Below are 27,726 nucleotides of genomic sequence, written 5' to 3'. Positions count from 1 at the left end.
CAAAAATTGCTGCATTTTATTCTCTAATATTTAATATACAAGAAATCGAGATAGCAAAAACAACCCGTCATTTTTTGAAAACTCTAGGAGCCGACCGTTTCCAGAAGAGTTTGTATGGATATTGGAATCCAACGTGTTCCATAATCTTTTGCAAAAATCACATTTTTATCAAAATATATAAATCCACTGCCACATTTATACACTTGTTTTCCTTCTTGCCACCTATCAACAGGCATTATTAGAATACCCCTTTCTTCACAACGTCTAATCACCAAATCTTTAAAACCAGAGAGCATGGACATCTCCACCCGACTTTGTGGCTGGTTTCCAGCCACAAATCCAACCGTTTCCAGAAGAGTGTGTATGGATATTGGAATCCAACGTGTTCCATTATCTTCTGCAAAAATCACATTTTTATCAAAATATATAAATCCACTGCCACATTTATACACTTGTTTTCCTTCTTGCCACCTATCAACAGGCATTATTAGAATACCCCTTTCTTCACAACGTCTAATCACCAAATCTTTAAAACCAGAAGGCATGGACATCTCCACCCGACTTTGTGGCTGGTTTCCAGCCACAAATCCAACCGTTTCCAGAAGAGTGTGTATGGATATTGGAATCCAACGTGTTCCATTATCTTCTGCAAAAATCACATTTTTATCAAAATATATAAATCCACTGCCACATTTATACACTTGTTTTCCTTCTTGCCACCTATCAACAGGCATTATTAGAATACCCCTTTCTTCACAACGTCTAATCACCAAATCTTTAAAACCAGAGGGCATGGACATCTCCACCTGACTTTGTGGCTGGTTTCCAGCCACAAATCCAACCGTTTCCAGAAGAGTGTGTATGGATATTGGAATCCAACGTGTTCCATTATCTTCTGCAAAAATCACATTTTTATCAAAATATATAAATCCACTGCCACATTTATACACTTGTTTTCCTTCTTGCCACCTATCAACAGGCATTATTAGAATACCCCTTTCTTCACAACGTCTAATCACCAAATCTTTAAAACCAGAGGGCATGGACATCTCCACCCGACTTTGTGGCTGGTTAATACGAGGTGGTGGAGTTGGTAACAACGCAGGCCGAGTAGGGAAAGGTATGAAAGGCTGTGGAACCCTTGGCGGTGCTTCACTTGCCATTTGAACTGCACGGTTCATTATATCAAGTGCTTTTGTGAGTTGTTCATAAACACTAGGATGTTTGGCAATATTTTCAAGAAAAAGAACCTTCCACCCTTTATACCAATTTGTAACTTCTTCATAATTAGGGTTATGGTTTAACCACGTGGCAAGGACCTGTAGCCATTTAGGGAAAAAGAATTTTTCAAGCATGGTCGTCACCTGTACAATAGGTAAAAGATCTTCCCAAGCCATTACCCAATTCCATTGATCCAAGACTTGAGACTGAGGATTAATTGTCATTGCATTTAGCTCTTTTGCAAGCTTAGGTACGATATGCTTAATCAAAAATGCGTCCATATGCGCCTTAGGAAAAACTGTTAACCACGGTTCAAGAACAAGTCGCGCTGATTTATCAGAAGGATGCCAGTTAATCAGTGCATATCCAAGCTTCTGTCTAATTGTTGGATAGACAATATCCAAATTCTGTCCTAACAAAGGAATCCACGGATGAACCCATGAATGGATAGGTATTGTATCTGTCAGTGGATTCCATGTATCTACCTCTGACTGTATTTTCGGCAAAATAAAATGATGCAAATGTTTTGAAAAATAGTCATACAGATGATACTCTTCATAATATTCAGTCTGAAGCTGAGTTAGGACTGAAGCTAAGTATGAAAGCGTTAGGGGGTTGGATATGTCACTAAATCGTTTTTCTAGATCTTCCAAAATTCCGAGGAGTCGAGTTGACGATTTTAGTTGATTCTCCTCTCGGTCAACTAGGATCTTGAGTGTATTTTCTTCTGAGTATTTTCTTCTTGAGTGTATATTTCTTCTGAAACAAGAAGAACCATTACATTAAGAAGAACAAATACATTTTTAAAACTTAAAATACATTTATCAAAACCTTAAGGAATAAATATCAGTATACGCATATTAAACGGACAGTCCATGGTCATTCGTTTTTCCGTGAAATACAAATTATGTTCTTGTATTGAGAAGCATGGGGGTTGTCAGGCTCTATTCATCTTAATTTTTGCTCTTTTTGAGTTTGACTCGGTTATTTATTGTAATTTCTATTCGTTTTGGGTTTCATTCATTTATTGAAAGTGATTTGTGGTAGTTTTATGCTTGGAAGATTATTTGACTGTATTTCTGCTCATTTTTGGTTTAATGGAGCTCTTTACTTTTATTTGAAAAACTTGTTTCGAGGAAAAAGTTTTTTTTAATTCATCCCTGTTAGTTTTTATAGACATAGTCTTTTTAAACTGAAAAAAAATTAAATATTTTCTATCTTTTCGATATTTTTCTATAATAGTTATTATAGATTTTCTATAATAGTTATATAATAGTTATTATATGTATATTAGAGAGAGTTTTTCAGCAATTTTTAATCTGAACACAAATAGTATTGTTTAATTTGATATTATACCTCCTAAAGTTGACCTAAAAATAAAACGTAATATCATTTCCAAGACATTCCAAGACATACTCTTGGACAACCTGTATCCACTTAGAATCTTTTGATTCATTTATTATTGAATTTATTTTGAATTATTGAATTTATTTTGATTATTGTCTCAATGTATGAGTGGTTCAATCTGCAATTCGTTTACCTTCGTAAACAAACGGTAGATGAAAATACAACTAAGGTACAGTCATGTACTTTCCTATCTTCTCTATTAAAGAGTTTTGGCACAGATCATATGTCACACATCTTGCCTTGTTTCCTCCTTCACGCGTGTGCAATGACGAATTGTTAGCGATGGCTGGTCACACACGCAGTGGGAATTTAGGAGACCTGTAGTTAATTCCGCTGACCACGCCCGTTTGTGATGCTGTGATCTGTCCCATTTCTGAGACAAACGTCCATGACCGTATTTTTACCACAGCCTACATAGACACCAGTTACACAAACATTTTTTTTAAAAGCAACACATAGCTATCGTCACGACATCAGCGATAGAGCCAAGATCTTTCCGCGCTGATTGGCTGAGGGAGCGCCGGAGGTTAATAGAGCCAACATCTTTCCGTGCTGATTGGCAATCTTTTTATTTTTGATTTATTTGAATCAAAATCCTTAGAAGCTTTACCTTAATATTCTTAGCTTGCGTAGTAGCAGTAGTTGTAGTAGCAACAATAGCAGTATGCGCATAATACTTTTGCTTTCTTCGATATGTCTTTTAAAATAAGCTGAAAGTTTCAACTTAATACGATCAACCGTTCCAGAAAAATTTCTGACACGTCCTCTTAGGCATGGTGTGTTTAGAATTAGTTTCATACAGCCCAAGTGCTTCCCCTTAATACCCTTAGTTTTGATAGTAGCAACAGTAGTAATAATAGTATAATTAATAGCGGTAGCCTTAGTGGCAGTAGTAGTAACAGAAGTGGAAGCATTAGCACTAGCATGCAAATATTTCCTTTTGGTTAGTTAAACATCCCCTACAACAAGCCCTGTTTGTTTTACATTATTTCACCTAACTGTTGCTAAGATATTACTGTTACATCCTTTGGACACTGTGCATAGAGATGGCGTGTTGTGATTCAGTACACCATCCCTCCTCAAAATTCCTTGAAAATTTCACCTTCATACCGTTAGCCATATAGCTGCAGTAGTGGTATTGCTAGTAGTAGAATTAATTGTAATAGCAGTAGTCACGGTAGCAGCCAAGGTTAGATAAAGAGCCATTGGAACGAATGGGCCCAATCGGGCCAGTATATAAGAGAATCTCGCACCACCATCAAAATGAACAATTTTTTTCGAAATTATGAAATAGCCTATTCTTAACAATTCCAATAAGCGTTGATTTTGGAGAGAGATCATTTTCCAGGCTAAAGTCAAAAAAAACCTATCAGATATCAACAATGAATCAGGATAGATTTATTGGTTTAGCAATTATGTCGATTGAAACTGAAGACTCAAGGTATTCATAATCGATGTTTTAATTTCAAAAGGAATTTTCAGCAGCTCAAAATGACCAAGCAGGACCATCAAATGAGACAAGATCAAGAGAAATATTTGAGAAATGTAAATGTTCGGGTAAAAATGAATAACCTAGACCATCAAAAGTGACAAGACCAATCCAAACAGCTGAGGCAAAGGGCATTGAAAAAATGCCTGATGCAATAATAGACGAAACTGAAGAGCAAAGAAATATACAGTTAGAATTTTTGCGAAAACAACAATTACAAAGACTCAAAAACGCAATTGAAGAATGAAAAAAAAGTGGTTATAAGGCTTGTGACAATGAGAATCAGAACGAATCAAAAATGAAAATAAAGAACAGAGAAATATATGGTTATAAGATATACGACAGCGAGAAAAAAATTATGCAGTTAGAAGATAAGTGGCAGCAAAAATTACAAGCAACAGAAGGAATCAGAACGAGGTTAAAAGATAAGTGGCATCGAGAATAACAACAACTTAAAACGAAAGTGGAGAACAAAAAGAAAATATGCGGTTATAAGACCTGTGACAAGGAGGGTCAGAACGAGTCAAAAATATCTACAGTGATGACAGTGGTCAAATATGGCTCTGAAGCATTTGCGTTCCGAAAAGCAGATGAAAATTTACTGTTTCCAGAGAAATTGCCTACGGAATGTTCTTGGTACCCAGCTGACTGACCGTATTTCACACAGTAAACTGTAGGCAAAATGTGATCCAATCCTTCTTTCTAGGGCTATAACGAAAGAAAGGTTGAGATGGCTAGGCCACGTTCTTCGGATGAAGGATGACAGATTGCCAAAGATTGTAATTTTTGGCCAACCGTCTGGGGCTACACGGAAAGCAGGTCGCCCTTGTCTGAGTTGGGAGGATCTCATAAATAAAGATTTAAAGGAAATGGGAACTTCCTGGGAGGGTGTAAAGAAGGAGGCCTTGAATAGATTAGGTTGGAGGAAGAGCGTGCGTAGCTGTGTTGGCCTCAGGCGGCTTGGTGCTGCAGTCAGTTATTAGTAGTAGTAGTAGTATATAAATATATATATATATTTATGTATTTTCCACAAAAACTTTATATGCCCCAGCGTAAAGCTCAAAATTTAGTGCCCCTGGGTTTGGGGCGGGGGTCGTATCCAGCCTGAAGATATTGTTAATATATGCTCTTTGGACTACTGTAAACAAAACAGCTATCACACAATTTTGATCGGATGCGTTTGGGGAAAAGAGGATGTCAGTGAGGGGGAGGGACTAGCTGCCCTTCATCATTTTTTACTCTTAAAAAGCAATCTGAACTACACATTTCAGATCAAATGAGCCTCTTCTGAAGTTAACACAACCACTCTTTCCACAAAACTTAATATGCCTTCGGGACATAACTAACAACCCTCACCCCCAGACTCTGAGGGGTTGTGTCAGCCCCAAAGGTCTTATTATGTGATCTTTCGACTATTTTTTGAACAGATGGTGATCTTAAAATTTCTATCAGATGCATGTCAGGAAAATACGACATGTGGGGGAAGCGGATAGTTGCCCTCCGATCACTTTGACACTAGAACTTCTGACTACCAATCAAATTAGCCCACTCCGAAGTTTATACTACTATACTTTCTATAAACAACCTTGTATGCCCTAAGGGCATAACTTACAACCCATATCTTGAGGGCTATGGTGGACTTTCCATCCTCAAAGACATAATTTCTGAACTGTTCAATTACGCTGAGAAAAATGGCTATCTAAAAATTTTGATCAAAATTTGTGGGGGAAATGATGGGCGTGAGGGGGGGGGGTTGCCCTCCAATCTCTTGCGATTGTTCAAAAGGACATTAGCCCTTTCAATTTCCAATCAAATAAATCCCTTTCAAAGTTCCTATTACAAACCTCTTAAGTACGAAACCTCCCTGGTCTAAAAAACAAAAAAACAAAACAAGAATAATAACAATACATTGTGTCCACGTCGCTCATTACTTACTCATTATAGCGCAGCCTATGATTTCCGCTTAATTTTCAACTGCTGTCTATTGAAACTTCCAAGTCGTTAAATGCACTTCTCAGGTTTAAAATTACAAAATGTTACAATTCAACATTTCTTTAAAAGAAATATAGCTGAAAATCTTCTCACGGGTACTATTACAAAATAAAACAACGAGATGGATTTTTTTTTAAAGGAAACTACCAAAGAAGGGGCTAGCAAAGTAGATTTACTTTTCACATATTTCTTCTTCGGCTTAATGACTTTCAGACTCTTTACCTACTGGATTTTAACCTGATGCCCAACTTACTTCAGACTCAAGCGCCAATCTGAGTATTTAAATAATAAAAGATAAAAAGCAAATTACCCCCCCCCCACCGCCTTCTAGATCCTATGAGATGAGCCGCAATCACATGAAAGATTTCACCCACCTTAAAGCAATAGTTCACAATAGTGTGCTGTCAAATAATACCAATGAAACAAATCAAGAGCTATTTCTTGGAGCTTCATATTTCCTCTATAAGGGTTGCAAATAGGTTCCGCCACGCTCATTTACGTAACCCTCTAGTATCGCTGTTTTTGTCACCTATCTCAACTTTGAACCATTTGTCTAAACTAGAGACCCTCAGTCTCAAATTCGAACAAACAATATCTTGAAATTTTGGGAATATTCAACAAAGAGTAATTTCCTTCTGCTTTCTGACGATGAGGTTACACGATCACTTTCATCCGATTTAAGGACATTCTACGCCATTGGTGTTCAAATTTTTATGCAGATGATATAGTTCTTAATACTCACCGTATCCACACTTGATAGTGGACAAGCACATTATTTCAATGTGGCGATACTAGGGTGGGGGGATAGGATTTTTAATATGACATTTTTTTTATTTAATGAGAAAATGATGGTTAAAATGAACATTTTTTTCGGATTCCCCCCTAAAAATATGAAAAACATTGATTTATATAGTGTACTATACCATCAGCCCCCAAATCCATATTCATGCATGAACCCTGTAACTTACATCTACACTTGACAGAAGGCCAGCACGATGGTCGAAAATAGCGATACTATGGGTATGAGGGGAGACAACGTTAATAAAATGACGATTGAAGATTTTTTTACACAAAAAAATATGAAAAACATTTATTTTTAAAGTTTACTACCCCCACAAACCTTCCAAATCCATATTCATGCATGAATTCGGTAATTTTTCACGGCAAGGAAATATTTCCGCTTCATATAAAGTTAGTACAATTCAGTTGAATAATCCTAGTTCCTTTTCTCTTAGACTGACAACAGTGTCACAGGCCCAATTATCAGACAAATTGTCCTATGCATTTTGAATGTGAAGGAAGATTCATTTTTTGAGGAAGAAGAGAAGGTTCTATGCATCCCCTGCGCCAGTTCTATGAAACCTGCTGATAGTAATTGAACACGAGGCGTTTTGCACTTAATTATGTGCATCGAAATCCTGAAGGATTTTCCAAAGAATTGTCTGCGAACAAAAGCTGTATTCAAGCCAAAGTTCAAAAAAATTCGATGAATATTATTTGGGCCAGGTTTGGGGTAATTCTGGGGTCCTTAGACATTAGCTCCTCCTGTACCACCACAGGAACCCAGCTATCCACCAGTCATTTTTCATAGGTGCTGCTGTCAAGACATCTTCTCATTGGATGTGCTTCGGGTCACACAATCAGTTGAATCGAATCATATTTTTCGATTGTCGTTTTTCAGAACTCCTGCTGGCTACTACACTTGTACAGTTTTGGGAGATCTGTCTTCCACTATACGGATGATGTATCCCAAGTAGCACCATCTACGTTGGCACACGATAGATACTTCAGGGAGCTGGCGTGATATAGAGCGAGCTGTCTGGTTGGATATGTACGTTTATGCCAGTGTACACCCACTGTTATTTTGAAATCTTTACATCCCTCACGTTGCCTAGTCCACATTCTTAAATATATTCTCTTAAACCCTGACAATCAAAGAGTCAGCAAAACCCAAATTAAATCAAAACATATCTATTTTTTAAAGATGAGGCATTTTAAAGCTTAGTCTTTTCTTTGGAATTGTATGAACATAACTACTGCTTCTTTTGGTGTGTTTCTCTCTTTATTTTCTTTTAGATCTCCAAAAACAAAACAAAAAGATCATCAAAAAATAAATTGCCCTGAACGTGTTCTGATTTACGTCATTCACTCAAATCTCCTCTTAAAAGCATCATAACATGCAAGAAAGAAAATATTTTATCTATACTAAACATAATTATGTTTAATTGCTACATGTATTTCAAATTTTGAATATTAAAAAAAAAATCTACACAACCAGTCGCGCATGCTTCAAAGTTGAAAAAAGGCGACTATTTCCAGTGAAAGATACAAAAATTGCTGCATTTTATTCTCTAATATTTAATATACAAGAAATCGAGATAGCAAAAACAACCCGTCATTTTTTGAAAACTCTAGGAGCCGACCGTTTCCAGAAGAGTTTGTATGGATATTGGAATCCAACGTGTTCCATAATCTTTTGCAAAAATCACATTTTTATCAAAATATATAAATCCACTGCCACATTTATACACTTGTTTTCCTTCTTGCCACCTATCAACAGGCATTATTAGAATACCCCTTTCTTCACAACGTCTAATCACCAAATCTTTAAAACCAGAGGGAATGGACATCTCCACCCGAATTTGTGGCTGGTTAATACGAGGTGGTGGAGTTGGTAACAACACAGGCCGAGTAGGGAAAGGTATGAAAGGCTGTTGAACCCTTGGCGGTGCTTCATTTGCCATTTGAACTGCACGGTTCATTATATCAAGTGCTTTAGTGAGTTGTTCTTTAACACTAGGATGTTTGGCAATATTTTCAGGAAAAAGAACCTTCCACCCTTTATACCAATTTGTAACTTCTTCATAATTAGGGTTATGGTTTAACCACGTGGCAAGGACCTGTAGCCATTTAGGGAAAAAGAATTTTTCAAGCATGGTCGTCACCTGTACAATAGGTAAAAGATCTTCCCAAGCCATTACCCAATTCCATTGATCCAAGACTTGAGACTGAGGATTAATTGTCATTGCATTTAGCTCTTTTGCAAGCTTAGGTACGATATGCTTAATCAAAAATGCGTCCATATGCGCCTTAGGAAAAACTGTTAACCACGGTTCAAGAACAAGTCGCGCTGATTTATCAGAAGGATGCCAGTTAATCAGTGCAAATCCAAGCTTCTGTCTAATTGTTGGATAGACAATATCCAAATTCTGTCCTAACAAAGGAATCCACGGATGAACCCATGAATGGATAGGTATTGTATCTGTCAGCGGATTCCACGTATCTACCTCTGACTGTATTTTTGGCAAAATAAAATGATGCAAAATGTTTTGAAAAATAGTGGGTGGTAAAAGTGGCAGCCACACTTCAATAAAATCAATCATTGGGTCGCAGATGCGACAATTCCAACTGCTAACTGCTATACGAAACAATGGCATCCAGGCATTCCATATTAACCCATAATATGGACTTATTTGCGTTAGCCTTGTTTGGTTCTCAAGAATGTCTTTAAACTGCTGAAACAAAGTGATATGCTCTTTAGGACTTGAAAGAGGTTGCCAAAGACTCAACCTCTCTCGCATTAAGGGAACGAGATATGAATTGGCTAAATTGCCCATTTCATACAGATGATACTCTTCATAATATTCAGTCTGAAGCTGAGTTAGGACTGAAGCTAAGTATGAAAGCGTTAGGGGGTTGGATATGTCACTAAATCGATTTTCTAGATCTTCTAAAATTCCGAGGAGTCGAGTTGACGATTTTAGTTGATTCTCCTCTCGGTCAACTAGGATCTTGAGTGTATTTTCTTCTTGTTCTAAACCAACAATTCTATCATGAGCATGATTCAGCTCTCTTGCATTCCGAATGATTTCATGTTCACACATATCAACAAACAAAGTTACATTATGACGAAGTTCGGGTATATCATAATGAGCAAACTCACGTGTCAAATCAACAACCGCGGCTTGAGAAGAAATAGCATGATATCCACTCAAGACTCTTTGTTCTGGTCCTGTCATATCAATTACTTTCACCTTATTATCCACTTGAGTTCTAACAACTCGTCGACCTCCTTTACTCTCTTCTTCTATAACCTCCTCAATCGTTTTATACACATAATTTGCTTTGTTCTTTTTCTTCCCTTCTGAGCGCCATTGATGTGGTTTCAATTCTTTTTCTTCTTCAGGTACGGGCTCTGGAGCGATAGGAACCTCCGTACCGTAAGCTCCAATAGCCCCTCTACCTTTCCGAAGCACAGCCTCAATAGGTTTTGATATTCCTTGTAGTTCTCTTCCCAAACCTTTACCGGGTTGATAACCCATTTGGAGAAGTAGTTTAGCACCAATGCCTTTTGTGTGAGCCTCCCAGTTTCCCATTTCACCCTTTGATTTGCCAGTTTGTCGCGCTGCTGTACGCTTACGTCTAAAAAAGAATCAACTTAAAAACATGTTTAAAAAGTCAATGTGATATAACATTAACGAATTTGTTAATTCTTGTACTAAAAATGCAATTGAGCTGTCAAGTCTTTGAAGTGACTTACATGCGTGCCCTTCACCTTCATCTTTAATTGACACCTACAATACGAAAAGTAAATTTTTCTTAATTTTGCAGTTTTGTTTTCTATTTTAGTTTCAAGTTCAGAGCCTTTTTTCTTTTCTTATTAACTATAGTCATATCGCTATTTATTTTACAAACAGTCTTTAAGGTTCAACCAATCAAAACACGTAAAATGTCAAGAGAGAGTTGTTTCATTTTACAACTTAGCCAAACCCCTCTAGCACCCAAAATTAGTGAACCAAAACCTCTCTGGCATCCGAAACACCCCAAAAAGGCCGGAATTGTAGCACCTAACGGGTAGCTTTACAACCCTCAGTAAGAGATTCAGTGCAATTTCAATGGCTGTTTTCTACAAGCACATCCACTAGCCTCTCTCGGAGGGTTATCTATTAAAACTTGTATATACGAGTTGTATAAAACTTGTATATATACGAGTTGTATAAACTTGTATACACGAATATACGAGGGTCCCTCGAAGGGTTATCTACTTAAACCACCAAGTACCTCTGTTTAAGCAAAAATACGAACAGAAGCACAGTGATGGGATTACCCACAAGAGGAGACACTCTGAAGTAAGTTCTTGAAAAACAGCTGTGTAAGACGCTGTACTAGCATTTAAAATGGTCTTCCAAGGGATGTTATTCCAGAAAACCCATCTTTCGATTCCCTCACAAGGATGGTCAAGGGAGATAACAATAAGGAGAAATAAAGGGAAATAGTTGACTAGGGATTTTCAGGTCCAGCATTTTATGTAGCTTAGCCCCATGATTTTTTATTTATAATAAATATTATTTACTATTTGATTCCTGGGATATTTATATGATCTTGTCTGCAGGGGAGGAAATTTTAGCCACCATCAGTGATTTATCAAGAAATTTGGTGATTTTTTCTTGGTGATGAAAATTTGCAAGAAGAACTTGGCAATAATCGTGGTTGCAGCATTAGCTGCAACCTTGAAAAAGATAGAAGTAGAACCACTAAACTCCAACTACTGGTATCTCTAACCGCTGAGCTTTATTTTCGTCTGGAAAAGTTGAGATACCAGAAAAAAGGCCATTCAACTTTGCTAACCATAATACAAAATCAGACCCAATTGGATACAATGAAAACAACTATCACTGGAACCAGACCCTCTACATCCAACAAGCTTGACTAAGCACACTTGCCATGAAATTTGCAATAAGGACAGCGTTTTTGTCCTTATTAAGAGAAGGTTAGAGAAATACCTTCTCTAACCCCCTCCCTAGGTACTGTGGAATACCTCAAGGAACCTTATTGGGACCACTATTATTTCTTGTCATGATTAACTAAATTGGCAAGGAATTCCCCCAAAGATGGAAATATGTTGATGACTTGTCGATCCTTGAAGTATGTCATAGGAATATTAAAAGTGACCCCGTTGAAATCCTAACCAAATGTTCGGATGAATCCAAAAATCTAAATATGACAGTAAATCCCACTAAATCACAGATAATGACAATCAACTTCTTGAAATCTACTTCTGCTTTTTGCGATCCGATCCCAAGCGAAATGCTAGTGAAACATATTAAGCTTCTTGGTGTCACAATTTCTAATGATCTTAAGGTGGACACACATGTTTCCAACATTGTTAAACAAGCAAATGTTTCACTATCCATTTTTAAGCTACTAAACAAATTTAATTGTCCTAAGATACATTCCCTCCGTGCTTACTTATCCTTTATCTGGCCGTTATTGGAATATGCATGTCCGGTCTGGCATTCGCAACTTTCAAATGAACTTAGTGACAAAATCGACTCGGTCCAAAAGCGTTCGCTCAGGATCATTTTCAAAGAAGGCAAAATTCCATACTCCTTCCTCCTTAAAGCTGCGCGCATTACCACCTTAAAAGAAAGGAGGGAAAAAATTTGCCTGCTATTCGCTAAATCAGTCATTTCCAATCCCCGTACTGAGGACTTACTCCCTGATTTTCACAATCCCATTAGACTCCGACTCCCCCGGTCAGCCTCCTTAGCAATCCCAACTTACTTTCCGATCCATGCTGGTACAGAAAGGTTTCGCAGAAGTTTTATACCCTTTATTCTGGAACACCTAATAATAATTCGTGATTATGTAATTGCCAAATTCCCCTTTTCCTCTATTGCCGTTTTTATTCTTTTTTTATTTACTGCAATGTTTTTGTAATTTAATTGTTAAGTTTACTGATTTGCCCTTTATCTTTTTCATGATTTGGCTTTTTTAATTCCTTTTAATTTTAAGTGTTTGACTTAATGTACTGTTTTGAATTTTTTTTTTTTTTTAGCTTTTACTTGACATATAAAGCGAATTCGGCTCTATAGAGCTTGTGATAGTCTTTTGCAAATAAATATTATCTTATCTTATCTAAATAAAATAAATTTGCTACAGAAAACTGTAAAACTTGCCTGCAAAACTGTAAAACTTACAGAAAACTGTAAAACTTGCCTGTAAAACTGTGCAAGTGTGGAGATGATAAACTAGTTTTGTGACAGAAGAAGTTTCAACTTCTTCTGAAGTTGAAAAATATTTCCTTAGCACCTTCTCCCCCCTAAACAAATATGGCAACTTATCAGTTAATGACAGCAAAAAGAACAAATTAGTGCCACTACCTTGTAGAACTAACCGTTCAACAATTCATTCGTGTCGTTTTTTACTAGAGCCTTCAATCAAAGGTTTACCTTCATTCAAAAATCACGTAAACCAGGCGCCGCCTCCCAAGTGTGCGAAAGCATGCCAAGCTTAGCAGCATCATACAAGCGCGGGACTGTACCGCTTACGGAGGAACTATGCAACATGTAGCAGATATATGCAGAATAAACGGATCCAAGATAAACCCCAAGTACGTATCGGAAACAGAAATCAGAAAGCAAAATAAAGACAAACATAAATGAAAGAAAAACAGAAAATAAAGCAAGTGTGGAGATGATAAACTAGTTTTGTGGCAGAAGAAGTTTCAACAAATTAGCTAAAGCACATTCAAGATGTTCCCCATATTTATAATTAATAAGCTCAAAAACCCTTAAATACCAACTTTGGTTAAAATCTAACATTATTTAATATTTTTTTGCTTATAATTGCAAGCAGTTAAAAAACAAAGCAAAAACGGAAGTCAAAATAGAAAAAAAGGATCATGGTGCTGCAAGTACGTATTCATGAAATGTTTTATTTGTTGTTTTTTTTTGGGGGGAGAGGGGTTAAATGCAACAAACTGTGTTGAATAATGTGAGTTAGAATCGTGCTTGTCCACCATTTTATTCCTGCTGAATAAACATATAATGACATTAAACTAGTCCACTTACACAGTTTACTACCTTACAGTTTACACAGTTTACATTCTATATTCAAAACAAAATTCCTTAAAACTTCAATATGATTTGTACATTGTAAATATTACGCCTCAAAGTTTAATATAGATTAACTCAGCAGTAGTCAAAACCCATTTTACCAACAGGCTAAAAACCTGACTTGGGAACCTGATTTCATTGTACATGTTCAGCTTGTTAGCTGCTACAACCGCCCACACCTGCAGTGGCAAAGAGGACTAAAATTTTAGTACCAGTAGGGATTTGAATGTAAGATTTTATTGTACAAGGGGAAACATTTAATTGGCATAAGGTATTGAACGCATTCAATATGCATTTAGCATTAATAGACAATAAGGAGGCTAAAGGTTTAATTCTATTTAAATAAATAAAATTAAAATTCTTTTTTATATAAACAAAATTAAAATTCTTTTTTATATAAACAAAATTGAGTAAGTAAAATTTGAATAGTTTAATTTCTATTTCCATTTTGATCCTGTAATAACTGGAAAAAGAATATTTGTAATAGAATTCTCTTTCAGTGAAGCACCAATGACGCAGAAGCTTTAGATTTAAAAAGTTAGGAAAGGAGGCAGTAGCTAAATTCTTGTTTGTAGTGAAACTAAATTTGTCGTAAACGGTTTTGGGAAGGAAATAAGGTTAATCTAAATATTTGATATATAATGATATTAGCTGCTGAAAACCCCGTCATTTCAAAATTTAATTTTACTGTAATTTCATTTTTATTTTCAATGTTGTAATAAGTATGTAAGAAAATATTTATAATATAATTCATTTTCCGAAAGAACCAATGATGCAGCAGGTTTTAGACTTTTACAGCTAGGGAATGAGGTAGTACCCATACTCTTGTTCGTAGTGATTCTTGTTCGTTTCAATCTTGATTCGCATACTTAATTAAAGCTTTATTCGTTTTAAGATTTATTTAATAATTTATATTATTAAATGTCGTATGTTTGCTATGACTGTTTATTTAATTTATGTTCGTTTTGGGTTTCATTTATGCTACAATAGTAAAATATTTTTGTTCGTTTTAAGCGTGATTTGCATATTCAATTTTTCTCCTTTTAAGATTTATTTATTCATTTATATTAGTACGACATAAGAATAAAAACGAAAGCAATACAAAACCGGAAGAATGGAACAATAAGAACAGTACAAGAAGAGATTGGAAAACTAGAAACAAATTTTTTTAAGGAAAACCAAAAACAATTGACACCCCCTCCCCCTCCCACACAAAAAATGCAAACTGAATGTATTTAAGCTACTCCGACCCCATCCAGGTAATAAGAATCCAGCCTAAAGCATGTTAGATTTTAATTCTATAGAGAGTAATTCTGATTTACTTGTAATCAGAATTAATATCTTCTTTACTTGGTTAAATATCATTCCTGTTTTCTTGCTTTTAGATGTTCTTGTTCTCTTCTGGTTTTTATCGGCACTGAACATACCTCGTTTGACGCACCGTAACATATTAGCGGTCTTTTTTTTTCATTTTTCCTAGTCCTTTTTCAGTAGCCTGTGTTTGCCCTCCCCCTTTTTTTAATTCTGAAAAATTAGAAAAAAATGAGGTATTTTTAACTTACAAACGGGTGATCGGATCTCAATGAAATTTGATATTTAGAAGGATATCGTGTCTCAGAGATCTTATTTTAAATCCCAGCCGGATCTGGTGACATTGGGGGGAGTTGGGAGGGGGAAACCTAAAATCTTGGAAAACACTTAGAGTGGAGGGATCGGGATGAAACTTGGTGGGAAAAATAAGCACAAATCCTAGATACATGATTGACATAACCAGAACGGATCCGCTCTCTTTGGGGTAGTTGGGGGGGGGGGGGTAATTCTGAAAAATTAGAAAAATGAGGTATTTTTAACTTACGAACGGGTGATCGGATCTCAATGAAATTTGATATTTAGAAGGATATCGTGTCTCAGAGATCTTATTTTAAATCCCGGCCGGATCTGGTGACATTGGGGGGAGTTGGGAGGGGGAAACCTAAAATCTTGTAAAACACTTGTGGAGGGATCAGGATGAAACTTGGTGGGTAAAATAAGCACAAGTTCTAGATACATGATTGACATAACCAGAACGGATCCGCTCTCTTTGGGGTAGTTGGGGGGGGGGGGGGTGTGGTAATTCTGAAAAATTAGAAAAATGAGGTATTTTTAACTTACGAACGGGTGATCGGATATCAATGAAATTTGATATTTAGAAGGATATCGTGTCTCAAAGCTCTTATTTCAAATTCCGACCGGATCTGGTTACATCGGGGGAGTTTGGGGTGGGGGAACCTAAAATCATGGAAAACGCTTAGATTGGAGGGATCGAGATGAAACTTGGTGGGAAAAATAAGCAGAAGTCTTAGATACGTGATTTACATAATTGGAACGGATCCGCTCTATTTCGGGGGGGGGGGTTAATTATGAAAAATTGGAAAAAATGACGTATTTTTAACTTACGAAGGAGTGGTCGGATCTTCATTAAACTTCATATTTAGAAGGACCTCGTAACTCAGATCTCTTATTTTAAATCTCAACCGGATCCAACGTCATTGAGGGTGGGGCGGTTGGGGGGGGGGGTTGGATCGGAAATCTTAGAAAATACTTAAAGCGGAGAGATCAGGATGAAACTGGATGGGGGGAATAAAAACCTGTCTAAGATACGTGACTGACATAACCGGACCGGATCTGCTGTCTTTGGTGCAGTTGGGGGGGGGATAATTTTGAAAATTGTGGTATTTGTAACTTACGAAAGTGTGACCAGATTTTAATGAAATTTGATATTTAGAAGGATCTTGTGCTTTAAAGCTCTAATTTTAAATTTCGTGTGACATTGGGAGGAGTTGGAGGGGGAAACGGGAATTCTCAGAAAACGTGAAAATTGGGGCATTTTTTATCTTACAAATAGGTGATCGGATCTTAATGAAATTTGATATTTAGAAGGAATTCATGTTTCAGAGCTCTTATTTCAAATCCTGACCAGATCTTTTGACATTGGGGGGAGTTGGAGGGGGAAATATTGGAAAACACTTGGAGTGGAGGAATCGGGATGAAGCTTGGTGGATAGAATATGCAGATGTCCTTGGTACGTGATTAACGTAACCGTACTGGATTCGCTCTCTTTTTGGGAGTTGGGGGGAAGGGGTTCAGTGATTTGGCGAGTTTGGTGCTTCTGGACGTGCTAGGACGATGAAAATTGGTAGGCGTGTCAGGGAGCTGCACAAATTGACTTGATAAAGTCGTTTTCCCAGATTCGACCATCTGGGGGGCTAAATGGAGAGGAAAAATTAGAAAAAATTATGTGTTCATAACTTACGAGTGGGTGATCGGATCTTAATGAATTTTGATGTTTAGAAGGACATTGTGACTCAGAGCTCTTATTTTAAATCCTGACCGGCATTAAGCCTCTGATTTTCCTTTTAAATCAATCTATTGATTCTTAGAATTTCGTTAGAGCTCATACCACACGAGCTCTTGGCTCTTAGCTCTTCTTGCCTCGTCACAAGTGCCATATGAGCTCTTAGCTCTTGTTTTTTTAAGTATTTGTTTTTTTATTATGTTTGTTTCTTTTGCTCTGAGGACACCTAGTTTACATACAATTACATACATTCCCATGCAAGATGTAGCCCAAATTCATGAAATTAAAATTATGATTTAAAAAAATAATGACTTCTGGTGAACACTAAAATTTTGCAAAATCAGACTGCAATTCTTCTTCCTGTCTCTACAGTCTGTATTTGAGGTGAACATTCAACTCAAAAAGAAAAGAAACATGTAGAGTACTAAAAATAAAAGCATTTGGTATCTATAGTATTTCAGGACCTTTGGATTTTTAACCTGAAAGTGTACTATTGTATTAGATATACTGCCCAACGTATATATATATATATATATATATATATATATATATATATATATATATATATATACTGATAAACGTATATATGCACTGCAGGTGGCAACACTTCTTATACTTGTATATAATGCATGGCCTCCAAATTTTTAAACATAAAAATGCAAATTAAATACAAACCCTTTTAAGGTATGTATAATCGTTTCTTCTTCCTCTTCCATTTCAGCTTCTTCATCTTCACCTAGATCCTCTTTCTTCTTCCCAGCTTGTACAACACCACCTGCCACAAAAGACAATGGTGTTGTGTAAGACTTCTTCTGCTTTCTGGAAACAGTTGTTTCTTCTTCTGCATCAGAATCATTGAAAACTCCATAAATTTGTTGTTCTTTGGTAAGCCTTCGAAAACCAGATCTTCGGCCCATAGCATCTTCAAGGTCTCTGTCTGATATGCCAAATTCTTCACGATATTCATCATTGTTCATTGTTATCTGGGACTGCTTCAACTGCTGCTACTACGAAGAAAAGATATCAGTAGAAAAAAACAATTGAGAACTACCCACAGACACACAACCCAGTTCACAAAAGCTAAAAGGGAAGGATGAGGTGCAATCTGTGGCCACAACTTGTTTTATTTCTTATTTCATGTTTTTTTTTCAAATAATCTTATTCATATCAAAAAGCAAAATAAAGTAATACACAGTTACTCATTACTTTTCTAGTCTACACTGCTGTAATATGTTAAATGAATAAAAAAAAAATTACTTTAAGATAGAAGTAAAAAGTGATTTTAAAACTTAAAAGCAAGTTTTGTTAGTGTATACACCAGGTCAAAACTTATGACAGACGCAAACTACCTTAGGTCTGACATTGACTTCAGAGGGCAATTTAGCGAGCACTTAACAGAATACAGAAAAATACACCCAATCTAAAATGGTAATTAATTTCTTGATCTGCAAAACGAAATTAGTATTTCATAATTTCTTCAAAAAAAAACTAAAAGTTTATGCACTTTTAAGTGAAGAGCCAGCAATGCTCTAACATCATGAGTGTTGAGGGTTCCTAGGTTCTCTTTTATCCAGGACCATTTTTTTCAGTTTTTGTCATAAACTCACGCATAAAATAACTAAAACTAGTTTTAACTTTTAAACCCCACATTTTCTTCAATTTTAAAAATTGTTGCCTTAAGAAAGAAATAAAATAAAGTGGCTTAAAACTTCACTTACTGCACTCTGGTAACTTGTTTTTTTTCTTATTTCATATTTTTTTTTTCAAGTTTAAGTTCTTTATTATTCTTTGACTATACATATTTAAAACTATTCACACAACATCCCCAGCAGAAAAACTGGCTCAAAAGCCGGGTGACAAATACAAACGGTAAAGTGATCTTATTCATCTCGAAAAGCAAAATAAAGTAGAAACAAAACACAATTCAATGCAGTGACTCAAAAAATAAAACGTAGTTTACTTCTATTATTGGCAAAGTAGCATGTATTGCTTTACAAACCAGCATTGCTGATGCATCATACATAGCTCAGGCATCTCAACTTTCCTTTCCATATTCCTGAAAAGAGGGTTTGTACCTCAGTTTCTAGAGCTTATTGCTTGAGATAGTAAATGAATTATTTACTCATAAAGGTTAAAAATAATAAAAAGCACAACTCTTAGTTTTGCAGTAACAAACAAAAGGAGGAAGGATTACCTACATTGAATAATTATAATTTTGATTATATTTTCTATTCACCTTGAAATTAAAATGGAATAGTTGTGCTGAGGTTCTTTCAGGTTATTCCATTGTTAATCACACTGAGATTTGCAATTATAATATAACTGAAATATTTCAATATTTATAATTGAATATGCAATCTATGGCTGCAACTTGATTTATTTCTTCTTTCATGTTTTTTTTTCCAAATGATCTTATTCATCTTGAAAAGCAAAATAAAGTAAAAACAAAACACAATTCAATGCAGTAACCCAAAAATAAAACGTAGTGTACTTCTACTACTGGCAAATTACAATGTATTACTTTACAAACTAGCGTTGCTGATGCATAATATGTAGCTTAGGCATCTCAATTTTCCTTTCCATATAACCCTGAAAAGAGGGCTTGTACCTCAGGTTCTACAACTTACTGCTTGAGATATGGTCATTCAAATGAATGGCAAAACTATCTTTAAATAATACTTCTATAAAACGTCTAGGATAATTTGCACTTTTAAACTGTTGTGACGAACCATAGTTCTTACAAGAATCTTTACACAGCCCTTGCATTCCGGTACTAGAGGACATTCAATGAAGCTCCACATGCAGCATTCAACGAGTAGACATAGAGATCATTTCTTCAGCCAAAGAGTCATCAATCTGTGGAATCAGCTGTCTGAGGAAATAGTTTCTGCAACTTCAACTGACACGTTCAACTCCCACCTTGATAAGGAATGACTCTGCCATGAGATCAACAATCATAATCTACACCAAACGAATTTTTTTCATCACTGGAGTATCACAAGGATGGAAAATCCTTATATTGCTACAAGCTGTGATTTAAGGTAATTAAGGTAATGTTTTTTTTGTGTATTTAGAATACATGGTTTATAAGCCTGATCACACACTTTGTCGTAACAAAATCTAAGTAAGGAGAAACCTGCCTCAATAGTAACCAAAACTCTAAAAAACAAATTTTGAGACCAAAAGATATATAAAAGAATTTGCTTATTATACTGATTTCAAATATATAAGTTTCATTAAGTTTAGTCCTACTCGTCAAAAGCTACAAGCCTGAGAAAATGTGCCTCATTTTCGAAAAAAGGGGGGAACACCCCTTAAAAATCACAGAATCTTAATGAAAATTAGACCATATCAGCAAACCCTACTGTAAATGTTTCAAGATCATACCTGCAAAATGTGGAATTTTGTTTTTTTTTCAGAAGGAAGATCACAGCTATGTTTTTTTTCAGGGGTGATTGCATTGACCTAGTGGTCCTAGAATATGGCGAAATGGCTCATTCAAATGGAAATGAAAAGATATATTGCCCTTTTTAAATGACTAAAAAGACTGAAGTACAACTAGACCCCCTCTCATGCCCCTTTTTTCCAAGATTGTCTGATCAATATTTTGAGATAGCCATTTTTCCAGCATAGTTGAAAGGCTGAATAACTATGCCTTTGGAGATTTAATGACTCCCCACAGTCCCTGAGGAAGTCATTAAGTTAAAAAATTTGCCCAGTGTTTTTGTACAATATTTATTATTGAGAAGTACGCATACATTTTTTGGGTGGAGGGAGGTGAGTTTTCTGCTGGTGGGACTTTCCATGGTGAGGGAAGTTTCCAGGGGTAGAATATACAGGGGAAATTTGCCAAAATTCATATACAAATTTTTATTATGTCTTGCTTTCTCTTTGCCAACTCAATTTTAAGCATAGAGATGTTAAGGGAAATTGTCTGGAGTAAATTTTCACCAGGATTTATTTGTCTAGATAATAAATCCATAGAGAGGGGAGGGGGGAAATTTTTCCATGGAAGAGTAGCTAAACTTCCTGGCATTATTTAAAAAACAATCAGAAATTGAATATAATTTTTTTACTGAAATTATGGAGCAACATTGAGACTTAAAACAAACAGAAACTATTGCATATGTGAGGTGCATTGTTCCTCCTCAACACCTAGCTCTTTATGCTAAAGCTTGAATTCTGTAAAAAAAATTAAGAACAACTCTCGGAACACTATGTTTGTTTATTTAGAGTAAAAAGAAGCTTTTTTTAAAAGTACAAAAAAACTTTAGCCTAAAAAGCAAAGGAGGAGAAAACCCCCTAAGGTACATGTTAATTTCTGTTTGTTTTAAGTTTAATGTTGCTCCTAAATTTTTCTATTTAATACAATATCTAGGAAAATTTCCACTGTCAATCAATTCTATCGTCCTAATCTCAGGGGTCAGTCACAACAAGGCCCACAAAAAAGTGACTTTAGTGCCTTTTCTTTTCAGAAAGAGTGACAAGAAGTGGATATTCAGAGGCATTCACAGCAGAGACACAGGGACTGCACAGGTCCTAATTACTACTTTTTTTTATATTTTGCCACAAGAAGAGTCCTTCAGTTTGGCTGTGGAAAGTAACAAAAACAACAAAGTTGTTATGCAGGTAAAAAATAACAGCAGTACAACCTCACACATAGTGATTACCTAATAAAGAACAAATCATAGCCCAAAATAGCTGAGTGTAAAATCAAGCTGAAAAAAAATAACACTTTTTCCTGGGTAAAACCTGATACTATTCAGAATAGAATCCAAACCAAGAGTGGTAACTGTTAGCCACATCCAATAAAACAGTGTTTAGGAATTATGAAAGTAAGCTTTCAGGATTTTCAAAAAAGAGCCTGAAGTATCTCAAAATATGGTTTGACTATAAGTAGAATAACTGATTATTCATGGCTAAAAAACTGAGAAATCAGGGTTTTCAGCCCCCTTTTCAAAAGTCACCATTGAAATAAGTATACAATTTATTATACAAAAATTTTTGTTGTCCCTGAAACTGTTTCTTAAAAGTCAGTTTTCTAATTTTCAGCAGCTAAACACCAGCATATCTGAAGGGCAAAATCAGGGGGGGGGGATGGCAAAAAAAACTGACATGGTAGTGGATCCTTTGTCCGTTTTACAACTGAAAAATTTTGGGATCAATAAAAATATTAAAAACAAGTTTTTATCTGTTTTATGTGCAAAGTACATTTTTTTTTTTTTACTATATTCACTTCTTCACTGCACATTTCAGAAAAGCAAATATTCTTAAAAACAAAACTGAACATTTTATTTTATTATGCTGCAAAAAGGCACACTTTCTGAGCTTATCATTAAGGGTTGTTGTTTTCTTCTTTTTATTCTCTTTTTTGGGTGGTCCAGACTTATAAGATTCTTTCAAAATTCTAAGCAAGTACTTTAACTTAAGGGTTGCTTAATTTGGGTAAGGGAAGACAAACTTGCAACTAGTTCAGACCCATATAAATTTATCCAATAGTTTTACCATATGATTTTAGGACCAATATAATTTTATTAACTTGACTTGGTGACAGTTTTTACATCAATTTCAGTTCACTGAATATATTAAATCAAATGGAGGGAAAACAAATAGGATTTATGATTTGGCAAAATGGGAACATTTCAACAACAAAAACTGATAGTGGATGACTGAGAATCTTACATCAATTTCAGTTCATTGACATATCAAATCAAATGGATGAATAACAAATATGATTTATGATTTAGCAAAGTGGGAAAACTTCAACAACAAAAACTGACTGTGCATGACCAAGAATCTATAAGTTGAGACTTAACTAAAAAGTTTTGTTGTAATTGATTCAAAGAATGCCAAACAGGAGGGAGAAGAATCACTCCACCTATCTCCCCACCCCAAATCCGCCAGTCCAATTGATAGGAGTTAAGGGCGCAATCAAAAGCTTTTGAGCATTTGTGCATTTATGAGAAATAAATGCACAACTTAAACAAAATTATTATGTAAACATTTAAAGATGTTGCTTTGGAATTTCAAATTATTTATTTTCTTTTTTCATACTCCTATGCCATATTACAATTATTAATTTTAAACAGGAAATAGTCTGTTGTCCATTATATTTTTACATTACCTTTCTACTTCACTTCATAACTAAATCAAATTTTGAAACAGCAAAAAAAGTGACTTTAGTGGCTTTTTCATAAATAAAAGTGAGAGGCTAAAATAAAAGCGACACAACTTCCTTGAAGGGATACACAAAACAAAATTAGAACAACAAACCATAGAAATGACAACGAGATTCCCTAATCATTCATCAACATAGAACTGAACAGATACAGCATTGACCTCAATTGCTCAAAAGTATGTGTTGCAGAATTAAGGTAATATTTAAAAAAAATATTATATGAAATGATTTTAAAAGGTGGAATGGAAGGTAAAGGTCTAAATTAGGAGCTATTGAGAAGAAAACATATTAAGTAAGCAATTGTTAGTTCATAATATGCAAAATAATTGTAGTTAGCACAATTTGACTGCATTTCCAATATATTCTGCCACCAACACCTCATATCTCTAATGTGCAAATATATATTCCAAATTACAATATAATCTAAGGAAATAAGCTCAACATAAGGAAACATGTTTAGAAAACAATTCTTACTTCATAATGTTCAAAATAATCATAGTTAAGACATCTTGCATGGGGAGAAACTTTATCTTTGCTTCTTTCATTGTTGTAAATTTTTTTTAACAAATATCTGAATAATAAGCATGGATTTGACAAACATTTTCTCTGTTTTCAAACAGAAATTAAATACAATCAGTGTCATCTAATTATTTCTTATATCACATATAAAAAGAAAAATAGTGAGAAATTAGGTTAGGATGGTTTAGGCTAATTTAGATGCCAGTTGTATGTTTTTCAAGATTTAGAGAATAAAGACAAAAATTTAGAAGTGTGGTAGAAAAACAGGAAATGCAAGGAAAGAAGTGAAGATTCTCCCTATGCAAAATATCTTAACTATGATTATTCTGCATATAATGAAGTAATAACTTTTTTCTTAACATGTTCTCTTATGTGGAGCCTATGATCTAAGATTACTATTATATATTTCCTATCTATTCTATCACCTATCATTCTTGTTTTGCCAGAGCTTAATTAATTTAAAGGTGCATGAGTGGAAACAATAGAGATGCATTGGCAGAATACATAGGAGTTGGTGGTGGTTGGTGGAAGGTGCATGAGTTGAAACAACAGAGATGCATTGGCAGAATACATAGGATATATATAATTTGCATTGTATATTTGCACATTAGGCAGGGTTTTGGGGGTGAAGTACAGTGGAACTTTAGTCCAGTGGAAGTATGTTAACTACAATTCTTCTGGATATTATGAAGTAAGAATTGTTTGTTCACATGTTTACTCCTCAATAGCCCCTAAAATAGACCTTTAAATTACACAGTTCTAGTGTTTTCTATCACCTTTGTATATTTTTAGCCATAAGATTATACCTGAGACCATCAGGGGGGGGGGACATTTTCAGAAAAAAAGTTACAATTATAAAATAAGGAATTTAATGTCACTTTTACCTGTTTAGTATGTGTCCTCCAAAAAAGCCAACCAGGCTAAAGTAAATTACACAGGGTAATGCTTTTACCTACTAGGGTAAATGCTTTGAACATGACAGGATAAGCTAGGCCTAGCCTACAGTTTATTACCTTAAAATTACCTTGAATTGCAGCTTGGAGTGATACAAGGATTTTCCATCCTTGTGATGCTCCAGTGATGAAAAAAAATTTGTTTGGTATAGGTTGTGATTGTTTATCTAGAGTAAACTCTTTTGGAGGACTCTGCAGCTTCCCAATTGTAAAGGAACTCCTGGCAGAGCCATTCCTTATCAAAGTGGGACATGAATCATCAAAGGTCAGGACCCTCTAGAGAGAGGAAGTAGAGGTAGGTATTTCAAAATACCTTCCTGGGACATAATTTAGTCTTTAGACATATCCTTGAAAGTTTCTTTTTCCTAAAACCTAACCCCTTTCTGAGATAGCAAGAAGTCACTAAACTAGAATTTTACCATGGTAAAATTCTAGGCTAGTTAACTGACTTCTTGCTATCTCAGAAATGGTTTAGGTTTGAAAAACAAAACTTTCAGGGATGAATCTACAGACTAAAGAATGTCCTGGGAAGGTATTTTGAAGCAACTATCTCTACTCCTTCTCCCTCTACGAGGGCCCTGACCTTTGATGACCTTTAAAAATATGAGTGTTATAAAAGTGAAACTTTGCAAAATAGATCTTCTGCTTAATTGAAGTACAACAAAATTGTTTTCAGCTTCATAACTTTGCTCAATTCCATTTTATAAGGTTCTAAAGATATGCAAATACATTTCCTAAATTTTGAAAAAAAAAAAAAAAAAACAGTGATAGCCTGTGGCTCAAAATTCTAGTCAAATAACAGGAATTGTATTTTCAGAACAAAAGGCACAGAAAAAGCAACTAGTAACTGAAAATTCAGGTAAAATGTTGTTTTGTCAAAATTTCAATTGGTATAGACCTGTCATGTAGGCAATTTTCCAGGCCCTCCAGAGGGAGAAGGAGTGGAGGTGGGTACCTTAAAATACTTTCCTGGGAAATACTTTAGTCTGTAGACCCATCTGAGATAACCCTTTCTGAGATAGCAAGAAGTCAATTAACTAGACTTTTACCATCTTTCTTTGTATGAAAATTCATTCATGCTGTAACCATCCTAGTGGCCTGATGCTGAAATTATTTTATGTAAAATCCTTTTTCTGAATTACCTCAAATAACAATTAAACATTAGTATTGTTCTAATCATGGATCAACAGTTTTTTAAGCATAGGCTAGCCTAATAGTTGTTAGCCTTGACCTGCTATGATAACTGTGTATCACTCCCTCAAATTCTATATTGTCAAGATAGGCTATAGCCTAGGGTGAAACTCTAGATTAGTTCATGAGAGAGAACACCCAACAAGCTCTTTTGTGATAAACTTGATGTTATACACCTTCTTTTGGACATTAAACTACCTTTTGAATAGAAAATTAGACTTGGGGAAGCTTTTCAGAAAGTAATCTATATCAAGTCATCTTTCACAAGATTATTAGAGTTAAATTTCGAAAAAAAAATTTTCTTATAATTTTATAGAGTACTTACCGTGTATACAGAGTATATTACAGCTGAACCTTTTCTTCTTTAGCAATTAGGGGCTTTTCAGTCGATACTATTTAGCCCTTTTCCTTTTGGCTCACTGTGAGATCAACCTTTTTCGGAATTTTAAATTTTCAATCTTCTATTTCTTTTCTAAATTGTTCTCTTAATGGGACTCGGTTACAAAAAAAACAGCTGAGGAAGTTTTCGGAATGTAAATCTAGCCAAATTGTAGATTGACTATTTTAGGATGTTAAAATTAAATGAGTATTTGACACTAAACCCTGTCCTAGCGTCATAAATAAAAGAACAAAGAATAATTTTGTAGTGTACAGCATATTCTGGCTGCGATTAAAGTTAATTCACCACTTGATGCCTTCTTTATTCTCATTCCATAAATTCAATGATATTTCTGGGCGAAGCTACATTTTGAGCCCTTAAAGGGCTAAAAGGTCTCAAAACAGCCCATAGTAATCAAAATTTTTTAAATATGCTGATGAAAAAGCCAGATATTCCTGAAAAATGACGTCAGTTTTGCTGTGGCATCGTTTTCAAAGAGTTTCAGGCAGTTTTTTTAAACCTTCCTGTAAATCGTTTCTCAAATTAACATTTTATTATCAAGATTAAGGAAAATTTTTTTTATTCCTGCGTCATCTGCAACTAGTTGTTTTTTTCTCCCTTGATAATTTTTATTATAAACATATTTTTAACTGTTGGTTACTGCAGACCGTTTTACTTTTTGGACCCTAATAGAGGCTTAAAATGTAATATCCCAAGAAGCGAATATCAAATTATGAAAGAACATAAAAAGAAGTATCAGGTAATTTATTCACTTTCAACCTAGCTAAATTATTTTGTCAACCACTAATTTCCAAAAAAACTGACAAGATATCAAATTAAACAAAAATTGAAATTGATGGCAAGAAAATATTTCATTGGATTTGATCACTTTTGATAATCAAGAAGACATAATTTCCATATTTCTGATTACGAGTTTAAAGAAGATCATACCTATTTTGGATAGGGCTCTTTCTTTTTTCAATGATACATTTATTAAGCCTTGGACTTGTAAATATCACGAGCGGACTCAACAAACTGGTGAAGACCATAGACAAAACGCATGCAATACATACCCAAAAGGTAGCCATATACCCAACCCTTGTTTCAACATTAAAAAATAGGACACTTAGACACTTGCCTCATATACTTTTGTTGCTGGCCAAGA

General features: G+C 35.1%; 1 protein-coding gene across 2 annotated transcripts; it reads right to left on the bottom strand.

The window, feature by feature from the left end:
* On the bottom strand, positions 1–26,666 carry LOC136040928 (tuftelin-interacting protein 11-like). 2 transcript variants are annotated; one of them, XM_065725353.1, is made up of 3 exons: positions 26,508–26,666; positions 18,017–18,348; positions 1–1,980 (listed from the first exon to the last, which is right to left on the bottom strand). In XM_065725353.1, exons 2-3 carry the CDS (start codon positions 18,316–18,318, stop codon positions 84–86), a joined length of 2,199 nt encoding a protein of 732 aa, XP_065581425.1. In that variant the 5' UTR covers positions 18,319–18,348; positions 26,508–26,666; the 3' UTR covers positions 1–83. The 2 variants fall into 2 exon arrangements, with proteins under 2 accessions (XP_065581425.1, XP_065581424.1); XM_065725352.1 differs by lacking the exon at positions 1–1,980 and adding an exon at positions 8,438–10,531.
* Between the last annotated feature and the right edge of the window lie 1,060 nt (positions 26,667–27,726).

This window comes from Artemia franciscana, chromosome 21 (genome assembly GCF_032884065.1).
Source record: "Artemia franciscana chromosome 21, ASM3288406v1, whole genome shotgun sequence".
Lineage (NCBI taxonomy): Eukaryota > Metazoa > Arthropoda > Branchiopoda > Anostraca > Artemiidae > Artemia > Artemia franciscana.
Note: the sequence above shows the minus strand (reverse complement) of the source record. Positions and strands in the feature narration are given on the sequence as shown.

Coding starts and splice junctions, on each gene's coding strand:
- LOC136040928 (XM_065725352.1), bottom strand. CDS start 18,318: ATGAACAATGATGAATATCGTGAAGAATTTGGCATATCAGACAGAGAC. Junction 10,532..18,016: donor ATTATACATACCTTAAAAGG/GTTTGTATTTAA, acceptor ATTCTTTTTTAG/ACGTAAGCGTACAGCAGCGC.